Source organism: Petromyzon marinus, chromosome 38 (genome assembly GCF_048934315.1).
Source record: "Petromyzon marinus isolate PM22_M1 ecotype Great Lakes invasive population chromosome 38, UKy_Petmar_22M1.pri1.0, whole genome shotgun sequence".
Classification (NCBI taxonomy): domain Eukaryota; kingdom Metazoa; phylum Chordata; class Hyperoartia; order Petromyzontiformes; family Petromyzontidae; genus Petromyzon; species Petromyzon marinus.
Genome location: NC_133704.1, coordinates 10,025,448 through 10,046,937, shown reverse-complemented (window position 1 = coordinate 10,046,937; position 21,490 = coordinate 10,025,448). Strand labels below are relative to the sequence as shown.

Sequence of the window (21,490 nt, the reverse complement as noted above, 5' to 3'; positions counted from 1 at the left end):
GATACCCTGCCCATAGCGAGAAAGCGTTTTTATTTCAGAATTATAGCAATCAGTGCGCGTACTTTATTAAATTGCCTACGAAACGTGGTGACCACGAAACCGACACGCAACGGCCTAAGCTTGTGAACGACGCCCAAAGCGGCTTCAATGGAGCACCCGGCAATTGCTTGCCGACCCCGCCCCATACCGGATTTCTGTGAAACAGAGCTTCATCCGCTCGTCGGATTCATCCTCCAGGTCGCCAAATGAAGATGCTCTCACTCATTCCCATTGCGCTTTGCTGGAGCATTCAAACGGAACCTCTTCATTAGGACGCAGGGGACATCCGACGATGACCACAACTCGCATGTATTCACCGTCAAACATTAATTTAAATTCGAAATATATGCCAACTCGTGAAATGTTCGTCCCCTTTGTTTTTTCGTTACCGCTTTTCATAACAGCTGTTGCAAAATGTCGACTGTCGGTAAATTGGACGATCGTTACATTTTTGGTAAGCCTGCTTTGGGTCATCTAAAATTCTAGTTGAGAACAGATCGTTTTTGATTGCGAGCATTCCAAACAAGGACAATTGAAGAGGAGACTCCAATAGGCTACAAGGCATCCACACAAAGGGGTAGTGAAACTCTGAGCAATCGTTGAACGTACACACAGGTTAACGCGCATAAAGAAAGCATTTCATATCTCACAGACACACTTGCCTATGACCAATTCACCCGGGATATACCCGATCTTGTCAGATCTCAGAAGCCAAGCAGGGTCGAGTCTGGTTAAGTGCTTTGACGGGTGACCACCAATGCCAAACAGGTAGTCGTAGGACTGCAGGGGCCTACGTCGCAGGAGGAAACAGAGGGAAGCGACATCCATTGTTGTACTGTACTTCTATACTCCCGTGTAACCCCTCCAAGCCTTCACCAGCCCACACTGAACAGAGTGGTGAAGTGAGGCAAGACAACCCCCAGGACCCAGATATAATTGGGAGGCCCTATATCCAGCAGTGGATGCCCCAAAAGTACCTGCACATGGATATTGTGTTAATGTATTTACAGCACGGCGTTGCATGTAAGAGGCGTGCAAATGTAATTTAGCCAGGTGTCACATTGGCAGGTGAGGGCCTCCTAAAATACCCGAGTACACAGGAAACCACCCACACACGCACGCAAGAGTGAGAAAATTAACCCGTTAAATGTTGTGCCGGATTATCCAGGACAACCTTTGAAATAAAAACACTTTTCATAACGGAACTATTGCTGGGTTTCCGTTAACAAGTAGGAGAGATATATATAAAGCAAATTATATGAATAAAAGATTCGCCTGCGAGTGTAGGGTACATTTTTCTGAAGGATGCAAACATTAGTTTCAGTCCTATTATCTTAGCAATTATTTTTACTAAAAATTTCGTCACCTATGGGGAACACAGCGGCGCAGTGGGAAAACCCGGCAAAAATTGTGGTGCATCCGTTGACAAGCGTGAGGTGCGTTCACAAAGACGCCAGAAAAACGTGCAACAACAACAACAAAAAACGACGCCGATGGTGGTGGCAAGAACGGCGGCGACCGACGACGACTGCATTTTTATTCAGCTGCCGAGTGCGAAGATGACGACGCCGCCGCCGGTGCTCGTCGCCGTGGAGGACATCTTACCTGCAGCTCGAAGGGCTCCGATCCGGGCACGTGGATCTTGAGGGTGAAGACGCACTCCGGAGCCGGGTCGTCAGGCTGGGCCGCGCTGGCGCCCGCGTCCAGGGCACCACCCCCCACGCCGCCGGGAGCCGGCGCCCCCCCATTCGCGAGCGCCTCGTCCTCCCCGTGAGCTGCACAAGAGTGGAGCAACGACAGCATGGCTCGGCCTCGCTTCGTACCGTTTCAAAAGAACAATCTTAAGACTCTTCTCTCGAGTTTGGTGTTCAACATCCAAACGGTTTCGCGCGACTGCGACTCGAGATGTTCCCTTCTGCGCCGTTCCCTGCCGATCTTCTTATCGCCCGCCCGCCTAACACTCGGCACGCGACGCACGAGCTGCCGCAAAGCGATGCCTTATCCCAGCCCCTTTGAAGGTGGGACTTTCCGAGCCGATCCCAAGTTGCGAAAGCCCTCGCTTTTTTCCCCCCACTCCCCTCCCTCTCTCTCGGACACTCGGTTGTTGCAAGTCGCCACACAAAAGTGTAGCCCCCTTCGTGGAACGCTTCCCAGGCTAGCGAGATAAATTCTGCGCCGACGTCTCGGTGAATCCGAGCCCTATCCTGCGAGCGGGGCGGGTAAAAGGCGGAGAAGATGAGGAGGGAAAAAAAAAAAGAGAACGGAGAACCGTGCCAAGCCGAGGTCGCTTTGGCGACAGTTTTTCAGGTCTGGCTCAAACGTAAATGAACAAGAGTTATTAAAATAATTGGAAGGTGGTTTGCAACAAGCCGCTCAGAATGTCGGAGGGAAATCGGCCACAGAGTAGAGCGAAATGGGCACGGGGCGAGTCGATTATAAAACGCGTTGGGGTGACTCCCTGCAGCGCTCATCACGCCTTACCTGCGGTGTCCATTTAATCTGCAAAATGAGGGCAGACTGCGTTCCCCTCGTGCGTGCCCGCAGCCTCTCCCCAAAATGCGTTTATTAAAAAAAAATGTTTTACCGCTAATCTTCTGGCGGAGCTGCAACGGTCAAACTTAAACGCTGCTCCGGCCCAACAGCTGCCGATCCCTTCAGGCCGACTGAGAGTATGAAAATGCGATGGACGAATAAAAAAAAACGACGCGAGACCGGCCGGCGTCCGTAAGTTTGGACCAGCGCGCGCCGTTCTAACTGAAAGCCATTGCAAACGAGGCGGCAGATGCAAATGAAGACGACGCCTATTGCGCGAGTGGAACCTCCGGTCGAGCGACTTTCACCGTCTGAAATGCACTCCAACCTGTGCTGCACACACACACACAGCGGATTTTATTTATTTATTTAGCTACACGTATATGCGTCCCTCTCCCCGCCTCCTTATTCCACCCACAATCCCCAACTTTCTCCTGCCACCACAAAAAAAAAACCACCCCACCGATGCAGCTTGCGCGAGATCAGATCAGCCTCTCCCCGACCCCTCTCCTTCACGTTTTAACTGAAATTAAACGATTCTCTTTGAGCTTGGGTATTTATAAACGATGGTCGATTGTGTTTTGCACGCAAACCTCCTCAAGCAGCCCCGTCGATGATCAACAACACGAGGCTTAAACTTATTTTCTGTCATCGCCGCGTCGGGCAGCGGCAACTCATTTTGGCCTGCGTTATTTGCGACCTAAAAAACGCACAACCTCGGCAGCCTATACTTAAAAGAGCATTTGCGCATCAACGGGATAAATCGCCGCACGACAGCTGCTATTACACGCAACATTTTGCGGTGTGACCCAGCTCAGTGGGGGACTGTTATCGCCACTGCAGTGGCACCCCCGTGCCAGGTTTACAAGTTGAAATCATCTTAAAAATTGAACTTCTCGTAAAACGACGGCAACGACACAACGACGGGACCGAGAAGTTCAATGTCATTCGTGGCGAGGAGCTGGCCAGACGACGCGGAAAAGAAATAAGAAGTCGAGCAGCTTCTAAAAGAGCTCGATGCGCTTCTTACCACTGCATGTCATGTCATATGTGATGTGCGTTTAGGAGAGCAGCTGTCAAGGCTTGCCATGGCACATGAGGTCATGGTGTGGGAGCCCCCAAACCATTGCGTCTCGAATTAAAATGTGAACAGACTCGGATTACACATTGCCTAATTGCAACATTTGTATTTTTACCTTCATTACATTAGATTTCCCTCCACCTTGTCAAATAGCCTTGATGAGCAGTTACGTGGAGACGCTTAATAATAATAATAATAAGCGTAAACAGTTTATCATTGGCGAGTTTCATTTAGGTGACCAACGGACTTGAAAAATCGACCCGTTGGTTGTGGCTTGGCATCAAATCGTGGCACCTTCACCCACCGTGCAGCCACCAAACGTATCGTACAAAAACAAAAATATCCCCTTCCTTTATAGCCTTAACGGACTGTTGGGGCAAGTGCTGTTAGCGTGCACCTATAACGGCCGATACGGCACACGTGGAAGTGGATGGCAAGGACCACTCCCGGCCGCCTTAGTCTCCCTAGTGGACTGGTTCAGATAATCGTCACCGATTATGGCTGCGAGCGAAAATCGAACCTCGGGTTCTCAGCGCAAGCGCGCTAACCGCTACACCACCGCTCCCCCCCCCTCCCCACTCCCAACTAAGGATTGACGCCCGCACACACTCGTCACCGCCGAAATGCAAGTCAGGCGCGGCTGAAGGTGATGCGTTATCGTCCCGCCGCTTGGCGGTCACCGAGAGGGGGGTCGCGGTGCGGGGGAGGGACTGCGAGGGGAGGGCGTGGATGCGCTGCCGGGCGAGTCGGGATACGCACGTGCGCAGCGGCAGTTGCACCGTTTCGCCCCGGGGAACAATTTTTTTTTAAAGTTTGTAAAAAAAAAAAATGTGCAGTTGGAATTCTCCTTTCTCGTTTCGTTAAACGCGTTGCTCAAGCCGAAAGCAGCGTGCGCGCGATGAAGGCCGCAGGCATTCCCCCTTTACGCAAAGCGGCTTTCTGAACATTCTCCTCGTGCTCCCGCGTCGCCTTGCAGAAGCGGCAAGTCCGCACACGACAATGGCTCTCCTCCACGACTTGCAGCTCGCGGACACAGCACAAACCCCCCCCCCCCCCCTTCAGCATTCATCAGCAGCACAATACGTCGAGTGTGAAACTTGATTACCGATGGAGGTAGCCGTTGCCTCCTCGTTCCTGGGCTCTCTCTGGCCCAGCAACAGGGCCCACCACTCCATAAGCCACGAAGCTCTGTGGGCTGGCCCACCGCCACCGCACCCACCCCCCACAATTTCAATCCGCAAGCTGTATTTAAAAAAAAAACACCCCATTTTCCATTGGCAACACTAGAGCCGTGCCATCTTGTTGGCGGCCCCTCGCGCGTTAAGAGCGCCAAACCGAACTAAAAACCAAACCATGATTCAGAGCCAAACAGAGCGAGGGGCACATGGTTAATAATCATAATCATCACCATCCATTGGCACGTGCGACTCCGGCGTCGCACCTTCCATTGCGCGCGACGTCAAATCGGCGGCTTGTATTTGGCGCGTCCCCGAGTCACACGAGGCTGGCTCAGCACGGCCCCGGCACAGCACAGTTGTGCAGTGGAAAATAGTTATTAGCGCAGGTCAATGAGCCTGGCTAGGGGGGAGGGCCTTGGTGCCAACCACCGTGGGGGTTTAACCTGCTATGGTTGGCAATGGGGAACGTGGGGGGGCTTCTCTTGGGCCTAACCCACCAAGCCAACCCCCGATTCCCACCGGGCTGTGATAAAGGGGCCTTGGGGATTCCCGTGGGGAGCGTCACGGACATTTGAACACCGAGATGGCAAAAAGCAGGGCCTAGCATCGAGCCTGGGGTGGGTATCAAAATGTCGAACGGTTTCACATTTAAAACGAGTTCCACCATGGTCACCAATCCAGTCACTAGTTGAGCAGATTACACTCACATGCGAAATAGCCCAGCTGCAAATACCTTGCGTAATAAAGTATGCCGAGCTAAAGTGAGCGATTAATCTACGCAGCTGAACAAAAGGCTGTGATTATTGCAACGGTAACAGCACAAAGTTACTGCCCAAAGAAACAGCACAGGGATTGCTTTTGGTAATACAATCTGCACAACTGGCAAGAGAATGCTCTTATATAAAAGCGCACAACTTTATCTATCTGAGATGAACGCTGCACTTTCCGTCGTATTCATGCAGGGGGCGCTGCAAACCTACACGCGCCCCCTGCATGAACGACGGAGGCGCAGGGACAGACGTTCGATCACGTTGGAATCGATCTGCAGACGGCGGTCTTCTCGCACGGCCAGCAGCTCCGTGTCGCCTTATCTCGATCCCGCAATCCCAACCAGGTGAAAGTCCGCATCGAACCGAACCCCCAGCAAGGCCATCTACTTAACGACGAGAGAATATTCACACGAAATGTCCTTTTCAATGAAGATGTAAAATGATATAAGCTTTTAATAAAGAAATAAAATGATCTAATTAAAAACATAATACAATTCAAAGATGTTTCATTTTAAAACTTCAAAACGCAGCATCGGGTGCTTGTGTGAATGCGTCGTTCGTGCGCAATTTTTTTCGTGATTTTCCTGGCCGAAGGCCGTAGATGTGGCGCCCCCGAACAATCCCGAGTAACCAAATGAAGCGTCATTAAAAAAACGATGCCAAGTGCGAGACACGGTCCCTTGCAGACACTGAGAAACTGAGACACGGTCCCTTGCAGACCTGAGACACTGAGAAACTGAGACACGGTCCCTTGCAGACCTGAGACACTGACAGTGTCTCTTACAGGCCAGACAATGGAGAAAAAAAACATCCCTGTATGTGTAATCATTACACGTCCTCTATTATACGGAGTCGCCGCTTTAAGAAAAAAACAAGCACAGGTGCGGTCTTGAACGCACGATAAGAATGACGTCGGGGTGCTCCAGACTCCCCCCCCCCCCCCAACGAGATCAATTTTGCCGGCTTTCATCAGCCCTGCGACCTTCATCATCAGCGGCGGAGGCAACATGCTGCAGCAGCGCACCGGCTCATCTGCACTCCGTTGCCATTCGTAGTGGTCGCGTACGGCGAGAGGCGTGTGCAACCACGGTCGTAACGCAGACTGTGATATCGAATCACGGCTGTAATAATATTTAATACGGAAAAATGGAGTGCGGTACCTCAAAAACACGGCGGAAATATAGGGTAGAGACTCCAAAATCGGAATGATCACGTACAAGCGTGCTTACCATCAGACCCCCGAGAGCCAACGGCATCAAAGGTGCCATATTTTGAACAAAACCAGCGTCGGACCGAATGGACTTTGACGATATGGCGACCAACATGAACGGATAAATTAAATCGCAGTCTTTTTCGCGAAGTGGAACTCATTTTAGCGAAATCGGGTTTAAGGCAACTCCGAGCCAAAAAATGTGCGCACTCGCCGCCTCAATTACGACTCCAACGGCAGCGAAACAAAGATAAAGATCCTCCCTACAGCCTTAACAGACTGTCGGGGCAAGTGCGGTTCTCGCCAGCACCGATTAAGGCCCACACACGGGCACATGGAGGGGTGGGTGGCGAGCATCACGCCCGACCGCCTTCGTCTCCCCAAGTGGCGATGTTCACACGACGCCGCACCAGGTACTCCGTGTGAAGGCCGAGGTCGACCTCGGGAAGGCCCAGGGACCGGTTCAGATCATTCGTCACCGGTGTTGGCCGTGAGCGGGACCCGAACCTCGGGCTCGCCGGGTTCGTGGCGCAGCGCCGCCGGGCAACTTTGCTACCGCCGCTTCCCCCCCAACTACAGCAACAACGCAGCCACTACGCGCGCAGCTCCATGTCAAGCAGGAGTGTAAGAAGCTAAAAAATACAAGGGGATGAGTAAGGATTTCGGAGTCGCCTTTAACAATAGTCGAAAACACGCTTCGAAGAGCATCAAGCCGCGCATCCAGAAAAGAGTCACTGAGGTGGCGCTGCTTTCTCGGCGATGTTTCAATGCACCAGGCAGTCCGGCGGGTGTGAAATAATAAACGGTCGGGGATATCGGCCCGAAGGCCGATGACGTCCACGAGCGAAGGAGGCCGTAACGACCGTTCTTGTCCCCGTCTATTTCGGCCGCACAATTGCCCAGCGCTTTGCAAAATATAACCGCGGTCACATTTTTGTATTTTGTGTTTTTTTAAGGTCGCGATGGACGTCGACCGCACCGACCAATACCGACGACTTCATTCATTGCGAGCGAATGTTCAATTTCGCGACAATACGCCATACCCAACGGACATGATGAGCGGATCGGGGATGGCGGTCATTCTGAAAAGGAGCGTGGAGAGATGGAAGCTGGGAAGAGCCCTTCGAAAAAAAGTGACGCAAAGGAACTTGTGTGGGATACGAAACGAACCAAACCGTAGACCCACACCCCCCACCACCACCACGAGCGTCGATAAGAGATAAACTAAGTACGTTGGCTTGTTACACAGAGCCGCAGGCAGCTGAGACAGTTCTAAGAGTGTTCAATAACACGGGAGGGAGAAATACTGGAAAGACAACAACATATTAGTGTGTATGCAAATGAGATTACAAGTTTAATTCTAACAGTACTCAAAAACAGGCATACATAGATCCATCCCTACATGCATCCCTTGAAAAAACAAACGTACATTTTTAAAGTACCTTCACCATCGCACCCAAGCATGGACACGCAACTTCCTTGACTCAAGCATCAAGAATGGCCCACTCACGACACATCTCCGTGACTACACGCTTAGCGGGCATCACTCTGGATGGAGCTTTGCGCAAAACACACCCACCACCCCCTCCCGTACCTTTCCTGTAAGAGGCTGCCCGCCTTCTCTTCCGCTTCCTCTTGGCCTTGCCCCCTGCAGGTGGCAGCAGAGATGGCTGCGCCGCGTCCGAGCGGGCGGGAGAGCGGCGGCGGCCGTCCCGAGCCGCCGCCGCCGCCGCCGCCGCCGCCGCCGCCCCCACCGAGGCGTCCGCCAACGAGGGCGCCGAAGAAACGCGCCGCCACCCGTCGCGCTGCGACCCGACCAGGCCCGGCAAAGCGTCCCCGCCCGCCACCGACGCCGCCGCGGTCGCCGCGTGGCCCCCAAGGACCGGGCCTCCCGCGAAGCCACCCGTCTTCTTCGCCAGCGGCGTGGCGAGGCGAGGCACGCGCGCGTCGTCGCGCTGGCACCTTGCCGTGGGACACTGCTGCTGCACGCTGGGGCAGACCTGCCAGTGGCCGCAGCGAGCCGGGTCCAAGTCCTCGGCGGCGGCGGCGTCGTCGTCGTCGCCCAGGACGTCGTCGTCGTCGTCGCCCCCCTCGAACGGCGCCCTCCCCTCCAACGAGTCGCCGCCGCCCTTGTAGGATCTGCGCCGGCAATCGTCGTCGGCAGAGCACGGTTCGAAGCCCCCCTGCGCGGCGTCACAAAAGACGGCGGAGCCGTCGCGCGAGTACGCCGTCGCCGGGTCCGACCGAGGCGCGGCGCTCGACGCCCGCGCGAACGCGGCGCCCTCGCAACAGTGGCTCTGGCCGCCGCCGGTGCCGCACGAGTCGGGCGGCCGCCCCTCGTAGCAGCTTCCTCCCCCGTCCTGATCTTTGTTGATGCAGCCGAAGCCGCCGTGGCAATGCTGATTCATCTGACAGCATGCTGGGTCAAAGAAGCCACAGGACTGCATGTCGGCGGCGTTCACGGCGGATTTTTGAGGACGGCTCATGTTCCGATCTCCGAGAAAACCCGGGTCTCCCGTGGCGCAGTAACCCGTGGGACTTAGGAATGCCTCGTACTTTTTCACGGGGGGATTCTCAAATGCTCGCCTCCACTCCTGCATCGCCTGGTAGCTGTTCTGCGCGAAGGGATTGTGCTCCACCGCGCGATGCGACGCGTTCCGAAACTCCATCCTGCAGTGCAGCGCCTGCGAGTGGTCCATGCCGTGCGGCTGCGAAAACTCCGGTGCCGAGGCCGCCATGCCGTACGAGCACGGCTGCGTGCCGTCCCCGGAGCAGTGCGGGGGGGGCGGCAGCAGCTCCGCGCCGCCGCAGAAGGGGTTTGCGGCGCCGTACACGTGGGACGTTCGGCCCAGAGACATCTGGCGCTCCGCGGGAGGCCTGCGCGAGTGGAAGAACGTCTCTTCGTAGTCGTCAAAGCAACTTTCTTCGTGCGCCAAGATCCGGTCGGGTTCCTGGTGGCGGAGTGACGAGTCGCCCACGAACGGATTCGTGTCCCTCAGAAAAACGCCGCCGCCGCTCCTCCTCGACGCGGCGCTCCGCACCACGTCCGGCATGCGCCCCAGCGGCCCTCCCGCAGCCTGCTCCCCACTCGCGGGCCGAACGCAGTCGGCCGTCCCCACCGTGAAGGACACGCGGGCGGCCGGGCCGCACGCGTAGCCGCCGCCGCCGCCGCCGCCGCGCGCAAGGACGCCGGCTCCCGCCCCGTCGCCGCCGCAGACGCCGCACTCCCACGGCCCAGCGGCGGCGCACGCGGAGTCCTCCCGGCAGCAGCCGCCCCCAACCACAAAGCCTCGCAGGTCCGAGGAGCCGTGCAGCGCGTACTCCGGAGGGAAGTCGCCCAGCACGCCGCGCTTCAGCCGACGCCCGCCGTGAAACGCGGGGCCCTCGACGACGCACCCGCCGTTCGTGACGTCGCCGCCGTAGCCGGAGTTGAGGATCCCCCCGGGGGACTCGCGGAAAACGGTGGCGTGCTCCGGCGAGCCGTAGCGAGGGGACGCTGGCGCCGGGGACCCGTTGGACAAGAGGGACACGGTCTCTTGGTCCGGCCGTCGCGAGGACGACCAGCGCACGCAGCAGGAGAGCACGTTGCCCATTGTGGCCCGGCGCGCGTTTGCAACTTCGACCCAGCCCCCCCAGTCAGGTGGCTCGACCGCGGCGTTTGAGGACTTTGAGTTTGAAAGCAACACGCTCGGAGGCTCCACCCAAGGGGGTCGCGACCGCGAGACCAGAAACACTATTCCTATTTCACAGACACCGATGAACCGCCATCGCTCTGGACTTGATCACTCTCAATTAGGAAAGGTCGGATCGTGATCACCTTTCACAAAACCATTAAATCAATATCCAGAAGCTGCACTTGTAAAACACAAGTAAATTGGACGTTGCATTTTTTTGCAAAATAAAAAAAACGCTCCTATCAGAGGTACCGACTTTCCTGTGTGTTCATTAGACTTTTTTTTTTTTTACAAACTATACAAACCAATATGATTTAGTACAGCTAAGTATTTAGTAGAGTTTTAATAAAATACCGCACGTGGTAAATCATAGAAGATATAGCCATAACCAGCAAATGGTTTACAACTGAAAAACTCACAGAATCAAAGGCTGATCGCTTGCAAACAAAGCAAGGCTGAGCCAGATTTACAGAAAGCGTCGATTCCTTTCATAACGACCAATCTGCATAGCAGCACAGTCAGCGGTTCTCCTGCTACCGACTGCGCTTCATTTGCAGATTGTCTAACTTGACATATTATTACATTTTACGTGCTAATTTTAGGAATTAGATTAAAACGGTTAATCGGACAATTTGAGCGACTACACACATATATATGCTCGGATTTCACAATCGTCATGTGACGGATTACAAAAAAACCCACGTGAAAGCACTTGCATTAAGAAAAAAATCAAAAGAACAATAATGATCGAGACTGTGCCTTAACAGGGCACCGATGCAGCCACTTATCTGCGCTTGCCGTTGTCCGCCAAACTGCTGCAGCACCGAGCGATAGTGGGCACGGGGGGGGGGACGAGAACGAGGCCGCTGGCTGCGTTTAAAAGCAGTCGAGCGAAACAATGCTAAATTCAGGCTTTGGTCACGCTCCCGCAGCCGCTGCGTTTCATCCTCTCCCGAGAACGCAGACAGGAGGTCCGACGCCGCCGCCGCTGCCGCCGCTGCCGCTGCTGCCGCTCCTGCTCCTGCAGTGTCCGGCCCGTCACAGGGAACGGCGTGGAGAACCACGCGGAGTGGATGGTGGTGGTGGGGGGGGGTGTTTGTTGGCACGAGCCTTAACCTCGCACGTCCCGCAGGCCGCCGCGAGCCCGCTGGGACACCAGCGCCACCGGCAGACGGTCAAACTTCATGGCGGTCGCGCGCAATTTTGTATTCCTGGCTCCGCGCTTGCCGATTATCCACAGCGGCGACGACGGCGGCGGCGATGGCGGCGGCGGCGGCCACGCAGAGGAGCCGTCCTTCACACAACCTTCACCGGGCACCCGCGCGTCTCCTCCCCAATCCGTGACCTCCACGGGGGGCCTTGAGGACGCAACCGCGTCCAGCACCGAGTTGCCCGCTTGCACCGAAATAATCCACAGAGACGTGTGCGTGTAAGTCCTCCTCCTCTCGGTTATTTCGTTCCGCTTATTTTACTTCGTGCATTCGTATGCACGTGTTAACTTAAGGGACAAAGCCGAACGGAGGGGAGAGAGAGGGGAAAAAAAAAAAAGGACCTGCGGTAGAATTTTTGTAGCGAATCCCCGCTAAGGCACTGCACAGGGTGAACATCGCGGATGCGCACAATTTGATTGAGCTTGCGTGCTTCTCCAGCGATTACATCATTCACATCCGCCTCCCAAAACGAACCCACAAACCCCAAAGCGGAAAACAAAAATCCACACGTGAATGATACATGCAATTATCTAATACAACGCTAATTGGTTACTGGAGGCTAACCAAGCCCCGTCGACTAAACAGGCCAGAGAGCATCCATCCCCTGGTACGCGGAGAGCGAGTGGCGTATGTTTAGCGGTCGCAACACTCGCTCGCGTACGGACGCCTGCACGCGAGTGCGAGGGGACAAAAACGCGTGCGCTCACACACGCGCTCACACACACACACGCGCTCACACACGCACACACACAGACCGCCTAAATATAGCGAGCTAGAGGAACATGCTTCGCATACACATGAGGCCGGCTGGCGTGCTGCAATAAAGTGTGAACGAAAACGCAAGCCCCGTGTCGCAGCGGACGGCACGCGCGCTCGCAAGTGCGGGCGCGCTGCAGGGCACGTGTGCCCAAAGGTTTTTGCCGCCTTCAAGGCTGCGAACTTGAAGCCGTGCCGCCGACGCTCGGCCACGCGATGACGACGCACACAACGATAAACGCGCGCTACTACAAAGGATGTGCATGCACTGTCTGTTGTGAAACCACGACCGCCAGCCTCTAGCTGCCGCCGGGTCAGAGCCCGAGTAGGGAGTTGGCTCGCAGCTCGTACGAGAAACGGCAAAGGGTGCTCTTCTCTGCCGGTGGCCATGAGCCGTTGGTGGAAATTCCACATTCCCATGGCGAGGATCTTTCTCTGTACAGGACGACCAGCACGTATGTTGAATTTCCTTCGCACCGTACGTAGCGAAACATGCTAATCCGAGGTGCGGGGAGGGGGAGGGGGGGGACAATAAACTAAACACAAGAAGCCGTTCTAAAGAAACGAGCTTTTCAAAAGTGCATGGCTCCAGTGGCATCCTAACATCAGAAGGAAGAAGCGTTCCAGATGGCTGCAGTTGCCTCTATTGACGTGGCATGCAATATAGCTAAGTGGGCTTTACACGGTAAATAAATAGGAAATAAAAATCTTTAAGTATGTAGCAATTTTGCTTCCCTTCCCTATACTTTACACTCCTATCGTGTTTTTGTACTGTTTGTTGTGGCAGCTTTCAGACACGCCCCGAATGGACATCTGTGAAAGAGCATTACAGCTCAATCGGATTGCTCCACAGGCACTCCTTGGCGTACACGATAGATGCGTTCCTGGAAAAGTGCGCATCTCAAAGTTGCGTACGGCAAAAACAAATTTTCCCAGAAGATATAAAAGGGTTCGGGGATTTCGCTCGCACACTCGCAGACATAAATGGCCTATATTATCCTAGCGTACATCGCTACAATACACGTGCACTCAATATAATACGAAGAGCGTCGGTGCAACCACGGCAAGATGCTGTACAGAGTAACACGCGCTCGCTATCGTACCGCACATGCTGCTGGCAACCACACCGAGTCGTGCCAGGCCAGGGTGGCGTCGCGTCGCGGTCGACGTCATTCACGAAAATTGCCTCGCGCGCGTCAATAAAAGTTCTAGGTACAAAGCGCGCGTTATTCCAAAATGGCGTACCGCAAAAGCGAGTAAACGGAGGGTTGCCTGTATGTGTGAGAACTCGCAAAGCGTCAATCACCGTCTCCACCGTGGACGGATAAATAAGTCGAGTCTACCCCTAACCGAGATTCAAACTCGTGACTTTCCACGTGCGAGTCAAGCGCTCCTAACCAAGCTCGGTGGCCGCCTGGCTTGCTCGAGAGCTGAAATACGGGAGTTTGACAAGGAGGACGAATGACGTCACTCTCAGGCAATGTCCTGGACGATGGAATCGGGAGCTTCAAAGCCGAGGACCTTAAAACTCATCGCGCTCAAAACAACAGTGAATGAGAGTTTTCATTAACGCCGTGCCAGCCGCGGCAAAGATTCGCAATAACGCACGATGGGTCGACCGAAGGACATTCCCTTGGTGGGGTTGTGAGAAAAACACATTTAATTTATCAAATGGAGTTTTGGAGACATCAAATGCACGAAGGGGAAAGCAACGTTGTGAGATCTCGTGGTTCCACCTGTTTAACGTGTTGACCACCAGGCCCTTTAAAATATAAATATATATTCTATTCTGCCACCCCTTCCCCCAGTGGCCGAAAGCACATACTAGGGCAAAGCATGCAACTTGAATGGTCATTAGTGGGTGCGAGTGCGTTCCCCTCGAGACCCCGATTTTGAATGTCCATCGTTTGATGTTGCGGACATCGCTGGGTCCTGTATAGCCTCACACGGATCTGGATTTATTCAGGGGGAGGCAAGACAGTTGAGAAAAAAATGCGTGGCCTCAGTACAAAATGTAGGCTGAGGGTAGAGGGGGGGGGGAGCGACCCCCCCCCAAATCATTCTCTCGTCTTCATTGGCTATGCCGAGCCGTAACCAATGCCGCAAACATTTTTTTTTATCGCCGTGTGCCCTGCATTTGGTACCGAACGCAGGAATTGGTTTAGATATTTTCCCCTCGCCAAAGGACCGTGCCTGGGGGGGGGGAGGAGGAGGGTCACGTTTTCCTTTGTTTGTCCTCTTTCCCTTCGGCCAAATCGCGTCGCGGCAACTCTGATTTTGAGCGGCATCACCGCCGAGCAGAACGTCCCGCGAAAGTCGCCCGCTCCTTACGCACACGTCAAGCATTTAATGCAGTTTGGGGGGGTGGGGGGGGTGGGGCAAATATCACTGGATTCTCCGATTTAGCGATCGCTAACGTAGGGCAAGTGGTAAGGAGCAGCGAGAAAAATATTTTTCTTTTTTTTTTACAAACGTACATACCCGCAGAGGGCCATCGCAAGAGCCGTAAAAAAGCGAGGCCAGAAAGATGAGCGCCCCTCAAATCTAAAGCGGCAAACGACTCGCTGTTGGGAGTCCAACGGCCCCCCACGGGTAGATTCACACGACCCGCGGGCGGGCTCCGTACGGCAGGCGCCCCCCCGCTAATCGGGGCGCTAAAACAATGCAACGGCGGCGTGATGCTGTCCCCCGAGGTTACAACTGGGGTTTGCAGTCCGTTATCCCGTAACGCGGTAGTTGCCGTTCCTGAAGAACACCGCGTTATGGAAGAGGAAGGAAAAATCGCGTTGTGAATAAATAACACAGGGGTAAAGCACCACAGTCCGCGATGACGCGCGGGATGCGTACGCAGGCTGAGCAAAGACTGAGGCGCGTGGGTAGCATCCGCAAGCATCCGCAAGCATCCGCAAGCATCCAGCAGCATCCAGCAGCATCCAGCAGCATCCCGCCTTGCGCGACGCTAAGCCGAGGCAGTCGTACAAACGCTCATTCCTATTCGCACGACGTAGTTCCGTTCACACGAAAATCACGTTACATATCCAATTTGCGTCCGCATAAAACAAGTGTTCCCTAATACAGTCATCGCGCTATATCCACGCCACGGACGTTATCGTATTGGGTATTCAACGCTTGGGAAGGATTCAATACACCAAGTCGAGATTACCAAATGCTCCAAATCACTCCATGCAGCCACCTCTCACCACAGGGACACAATAAAAAATATTCTGGATGGGCATCGACGTTCATCCAGTGCTTTACGCAAGCAAGCTTCCCCAGACACACAAGTGCGCTTTCACACTCAATGGTGCGAACACCCACACAGACTTATGCGGTTTGTATGCCCTGAAATATACAAAAACAAACCACTTCTGACCCCCCCCTCCCCCTCAGCCCAATATATTTTTTACAGACTGTTTGGGAAAGTGCCTATTGCGAGCACCTATTAAGGTGCACCACTCCCGACCACCTTTGTCTCCCCAGTGCTGATAAAACACTGCGCGCCAGGTAGACCGAGCAAACAAATTGAAAAGCCTAGAACCAGATTTAAAAAAAAACACTCCCACCAATTTTACCCGTGGCTGGGTATTGAACTCGCGTCTGCAGGTTGAGAGTGCAGCGCACAGACCACGGTGCCACTACTGCCCACAAAATGTGCGCACACCTACAGTAACGAGTACGTTTCACCATCTTCAAGACGTCAAATTGCACATGTACGCAACGATCAAAAGATGCAAAGGAACACTCGCAGGGCTCAAAAGTCACACTCCTCCCACACGTGCCGATAGTCATGCAGCTCACGTACGACGGAAAAGGTTTCCTTAACGGCCGATGTGGATTATCTGCATTGTTATATTCTGCAATGTAACAGTACAATGAAACACCATTGACGCTGCTTTAGAAAAAGGCAAAAAATATATTTAAAAAACTGTAGGCGACATTTAGTAAAATGCCCCCCGGCTTCAAAGCCCATTTATGTATAAACGAATTGTACATTCATACCTTTTCACGTACTGGACGTTTTACCTACCAAAATCGCCTTAAATTGGTCCAATCTTGGGTCGGATCTTGGAACGCAACAAGCAGGATTTGAACGTAGGATTCGGGAGAATGCCATGCGTTGCGAGTTTCAGTTGTTAGATGGCCAGCAGATGACATCGCACGTTTGCACTGGACGTGTAAACGTCAGGTTCAGGAGATACAAAAAGGTGGCCAGGCATAATGGTTCTGGCCATAATCGCCCTACCGAGCGGCAATGTGGTTTGGTCGGCGCATTGTGCTACAAAATAAAACCCGGTGGGGTTTGCCTTCTATTCCCACTCATGGGCAACGAATATCTAAACCGGTCATGGGCCTCCATGTCTTTGGAAATGCTCTTCGAAGTGCATTTCCCCCCCCCCCCCCCGTGTTAAAGGCGACTGAAATCCTCACTCATCACATTTTGTGCTTCTTACACCCCTGCTTGACATCGAGCTGCAAGTAGTGGCTGCGTTGTTGCAAGAAGCGGTATCAAAGCTGTCCGGCGACGCCGCGCTACGAACCCGGCGTGCCCGAGTTCGATTCCCGCTCACGGCCAACACCGGTGACGAATTATCCGAACCGGTCCTGCGCCTTCCCGAGGTCGACCTCGGCCTTCACACGGGAAGCCTGCTGCGGCGGTGCGTGAACATCGCCGTTAGCGAGACAAAGGCGGCCGGGCTGTGTGCTGGCCATTCTCCCGCTCGTGGTGCCATGCCGGCCTTCATTCGGTGCTCGCTAACAGCACTTGCCCCTAATGGTCTATTAAAGGCTATATATGGGGGGGGAGGGCATTGTCTTTGTGGGTCGGAGAATGTTGGTGCAGTGGTACTGGAATGTTGCTAAGATGCCAGTGACCGGGGTTCATTCAGTTATCCGAACCTATTCTTGGCTTCTCCTAGGGTCAACTCGGCATTAAAGGAGTGTGCTTATTGTGGAGGAAAAGCAACAGCTCTAAATGAAAAAAATAGAGGCAAGTTGTGGCGCTGACCCACATCACTCCTAGACATGCGCGTAAATCCTGCTACGTCAGACCGACAAAATAATGGCAAATGGAAAATTGCCACTTAAGGTTACATAACACACAATCATGTTTTCAACTCTGCGTTTCCAGACAGGTGAAATAGTTATGAAACACGGCAATGGGCACATGAAGATCCCTCCCTATAGCCTGAAAAGATTGTTGGGGAAAGTGCTGTTAAGCGAGCACCAACGAAGGCCGGCATGGCACACCAGGGGGTGGGTGGCGAGCACCACGCCCGACCACCTTTGTATCCCCATTGGCAATGTTTACACATCACACCAGCTACTCAATTGAGGCAGAGTCTAATTCGGGGAGGACCAAGACCGATTCAGATAATCGTTACCTGGTGTCGGCTGTGAGCGGGAACTAAACTCAGGCTGCCGAGTTAATAGCACAGCGTGCTAACCGTTGCACTTCCACTCCCCACAATGTGCACACACACACACGCGCACACACACACGCACACACGCACGCACACACTTATCCACACGTAACGAAAAAAGATCCGGCGTATTCCGGGACTTAAAAAAGAAAATCGCAGCTACAGCTCAAGGCACACGTAAGAGCGACACGATATCTCAATTTCACATTGGAAACCCTCCTCTCTTGTTCCTCTTGTTACACCAGTAAGGGGAGGTTTCGGCGAGTGGTGCACGTTTGCCGGGCGGAGGAGGGCGCACTGCAGTGGACACCCAGAGGCCAGCCACCAAAGCCAGACAGATGGTGGTGGCGGTGGCGAGACCAAGCGCAGCCACCGGAGGTGCCAAGTGTCGACCGTGCAACAGCTGTGGGATCTTGACAGAAGGCAGTGACGGTGAAGTGTTGGTGGCAGTCTCGCGGGGGGCCTGCTGCGGCTGGGACACGGGACCGAGGTTCAAGGGACATGCAATTGGCAGGCGACCGTCAGATGCGACGTGCATTAGACGGGGCCACACGTGCAGCCATGACGTGCGCCGTAGCTAACCGTAAAAAAAAAAACATCGAATAAAATGTTATTCTTTCGCAGCACCGTACGTAGCCAACCGTGCTATATTTGGTTTACAAGTGAATTTGGCGTACGATAGCTCCGATAATTGAAAACACTTCCGTGTCATTGTCAGAAAAACAAATACTTATTTGCAGGGCATATGAAAGACGTGCCCTAATGTGCTGAAAGAGGTCCATAGGAAAAACTGGCTTCAGAAGCGGTTAGGTGACATTAACGTCGTAGCCGCATCCCAACACAGAAACAAACGTAAATTATTGTATATTTCGCCACGATGCCAACAGCACACGTGGACATACAGATGGGAGGGGTAAAAAGACAAATAACTATCATTATTGCCCGGAGATTAAAATTTTAACGTGCACGTTGACAAATTATGAAGTCCCTCCCCCCCCCCGCCCCCAACCTTTATCGTCTCAAAGCCCCAGCGATTGGCTGGCAAGGTGTAAAAGTCACGACCGCACCAACAGATTACGGAATGACGCCCTTATTTGGCTCCCTGCCACCAAATGAGACGACAGTTTTGCTGCGCCTCGTGGGATGAGGTGTGACGGCGCGCGCACGCACACGCACGCACGCACAAAATGCTAAACGCATGGAATGTGGCGTGAAAAACAAACACGTGATGCGTACACAAAGATCCTTCGTATAGGCGTGACACTGGTTGGGGCAAGTGCTGTTAGCGAGCAGCACCTACGAAGGCCGCCGCGGCACACGAGGGGGTGGGGGTGGCCAGCACCACGCCCGGCCGCCTTTGTCTCCCCAGTGGCGATGTTTACACGCCACACCAGGTACTCGCTTGAGGCCGAGTCGACCTAGGGGGAGGCCCAGAACCGATTCCGATAATCGTCACTGGGGCTGGCCATGAGCGGGTATCCAACACGGGTCGCCGGGTTCGTAGCGCAGCGGGCTTACCGCTCTCACCAATGACATTATCACACCACGCGCAACAAAAACGTTCTTCCGATTCGGCAGAACGATGATGACGGAAACTCAACCGCAATTTTAAAACAGAGCGCGGAGGGCACCGCAGTCAGCGATGCGGCCGCTACAAAATGGTTTTATAGACGCCCCACCGTCTCTTGTGGCCGCCGGCTTGGGGATCTTCTCCTCGCAGGGCCGATGATGTGAGCAGCCCCCGCCTGCCTTCACACAGTGCAACCCAGTCGAGTGGCTCATTCACTTTACCGAAAGAACCAAAGAGTATGGAGAAGGCAAGATGCGCGTGACATTTTTGGAACACCATAAGTACAACACCTCATTTGCCCCGGTCATTTAAAAACAAAAAACATTAAAAGCAAAAATGTGTTGTTTTTTTTTTATCCCACCTCCCTCCACGATACAGAAAAGCACAACGCAACGTTGGTGGAATTTAGCATAATTGTTTTTTCCCCCACACACACCGACTGCGGCGCGGGGGACGCGTTCCACGCGGCTGGCTCCGATACGTGGCGCAAGCCACTGTGTGCTCCGACGAAGAGTGAAGCAATATCCCCCACGTCTTGTGTATACTCCATTGTTTTGCGGTCACCACGTGACAATCCAGACGGGCTGGTGGTTTCACGGTCATTAAAAGCACAGGGGGGGGCGGGGGGGGGGGCTTGAGTGAGGGGGAACCCCACCTCGAGTGTGTCCGTAGACGTACGCTCCTGTGCAAAGACGTTCAGTGGTGCGCTAGAGGAGCGATTAAGAACCGACGCACATACACACGTGCTGATAAACGCGCCTCGAAGCGCGTGCCGCTTGCCTCGTCTGCGTTTGGCACGTGTAGCGTCTTTCCGCACTTTTACACAACGGACAATACGCACGCGCGAGCAGTCGGCGTGCCAATTTTTGCACCCAATGGTGGCGACAGGCACACGCTCGGTGCTTAAAACAAAAGTTTGACCGACAGGAACATTCGCCCAAACTTGTGTCAGGCCATAAGTTATTGCTCATGGTTTCGAGCGTGTGTGCGCGCGCGCGCGTTTTTTTTTCTTTCCCGCAAGCCTCCACCCAAAAGAATTCCACTCGCTGTGACCCCGCCAAGATCAGAGGTGACCACAACAACTGCTCGGACCAACAGGTGGAACGGTGGCAGAGTTGACGGGTTGGCACGAGGGTCGGGCAGCGGCTATGTTTAGTTAAACTCTTCACCTACCGCATTAGGGGTTTTTTTTGTTTGTCTCTACACTGCACATGCCCATGTGTCAGCTTGACGACATGTACGCCTCAGGAGGCAGACTCTTCAACTCACAATCCGGATGTACCATGTTCGAACGATGGACAATTAGCCAGTCTTAACACGTAGGCCTTCGCGACCAATATTAACCGTAGAGATTGTTTTTTTTGGGGGGGGTTGGATCGCGTAAATTGTACTCGAATTGTAAATGTTGTGGATTTATTCTCCAACGCAGAACCTGTGTGTTCAACTAGGGATGAATTGGTACGTTTTGTTTACATGACAAACCTTACTAATTGGCTGTGTTGGGTGCCGGTGGGTTACACAATCTAATCCAAAAAAAAAACCAATAAGACAAACATGTTATGGCAATGTCAATAATGACTACCCCCCCAAAAAAAACACACGTTATATTCGGTTCCGTTCAGAATAAGGATTAAATTTGTAATGCTCACAATGTTTCGCAGACCGACTAGCGAGGCCAAATTGCAACTGGGAATTACAAACTGCGCCTTGACCGTCATGCGATGAATCTCAAATGCGGAGAAGCGTTGTCCCTCTACCGTGTGTGGATCAGAGGTCACTTCAAGCGTGCTCGGGATGCGGCTCTGTGATACCCTCTTCCCCGTGGGCCGTTCTCCAACGCGGAGGTTTGCTCTGCTCTGCAAGAGGTCCAAGAATGATACTCCATCTTCGTACCGTGAAGCCGACGGCACGGTCGGGATTTAAATTGGCGGAAAGTCACGACACGCAAATAAATTAAAAACCCACCACAACAGCATTCATTAAAGTCGGGCATGGTGGCGCACGCCCGTGATCCTGCTACAGAGGTGGCCGAGAGATGGCAAGTGCAGC

General features: G+C 53.7%; 1 protein-coding gene across 2 annotated transcripts in view; it reads right to left on the bottom strand.

Annotated features, from left to right (window-relative positions):
• Nucleotides 1-21,490, bottom strand: part of CLUH (CLUH binding protein of NUMT mRNA) — a 74,616-nt gene that overhangs the window by 37,247 nt on the left and 15,879 nt on the right. The window contains exons 1-2 of one of the 2 annotated variants that reach the window (XM_076072651.1): nucleotides 8,405-13,291; nucleotides 1,645-1,814 (exon numbers count right to left, since the gene is read on the bottom strand). In XM_076072651.1, the coding sequence (XP_075928766.1) occupies nucleotides 1,645-1,814; nucleotides 8,405-10,403 (2,169 nt within the window). In that variant the 5' untranslated portion in view covers nucleotides 10,404-13,291. Of the gene's footprint in view, nucleotides 1-1,644; nucleotides 1,815-8,404; nucleotides 13,292-21,490 lie in introns of those variants that run through there. The other variant, XM_032967643.2, reaches the window with a different exon arrangement.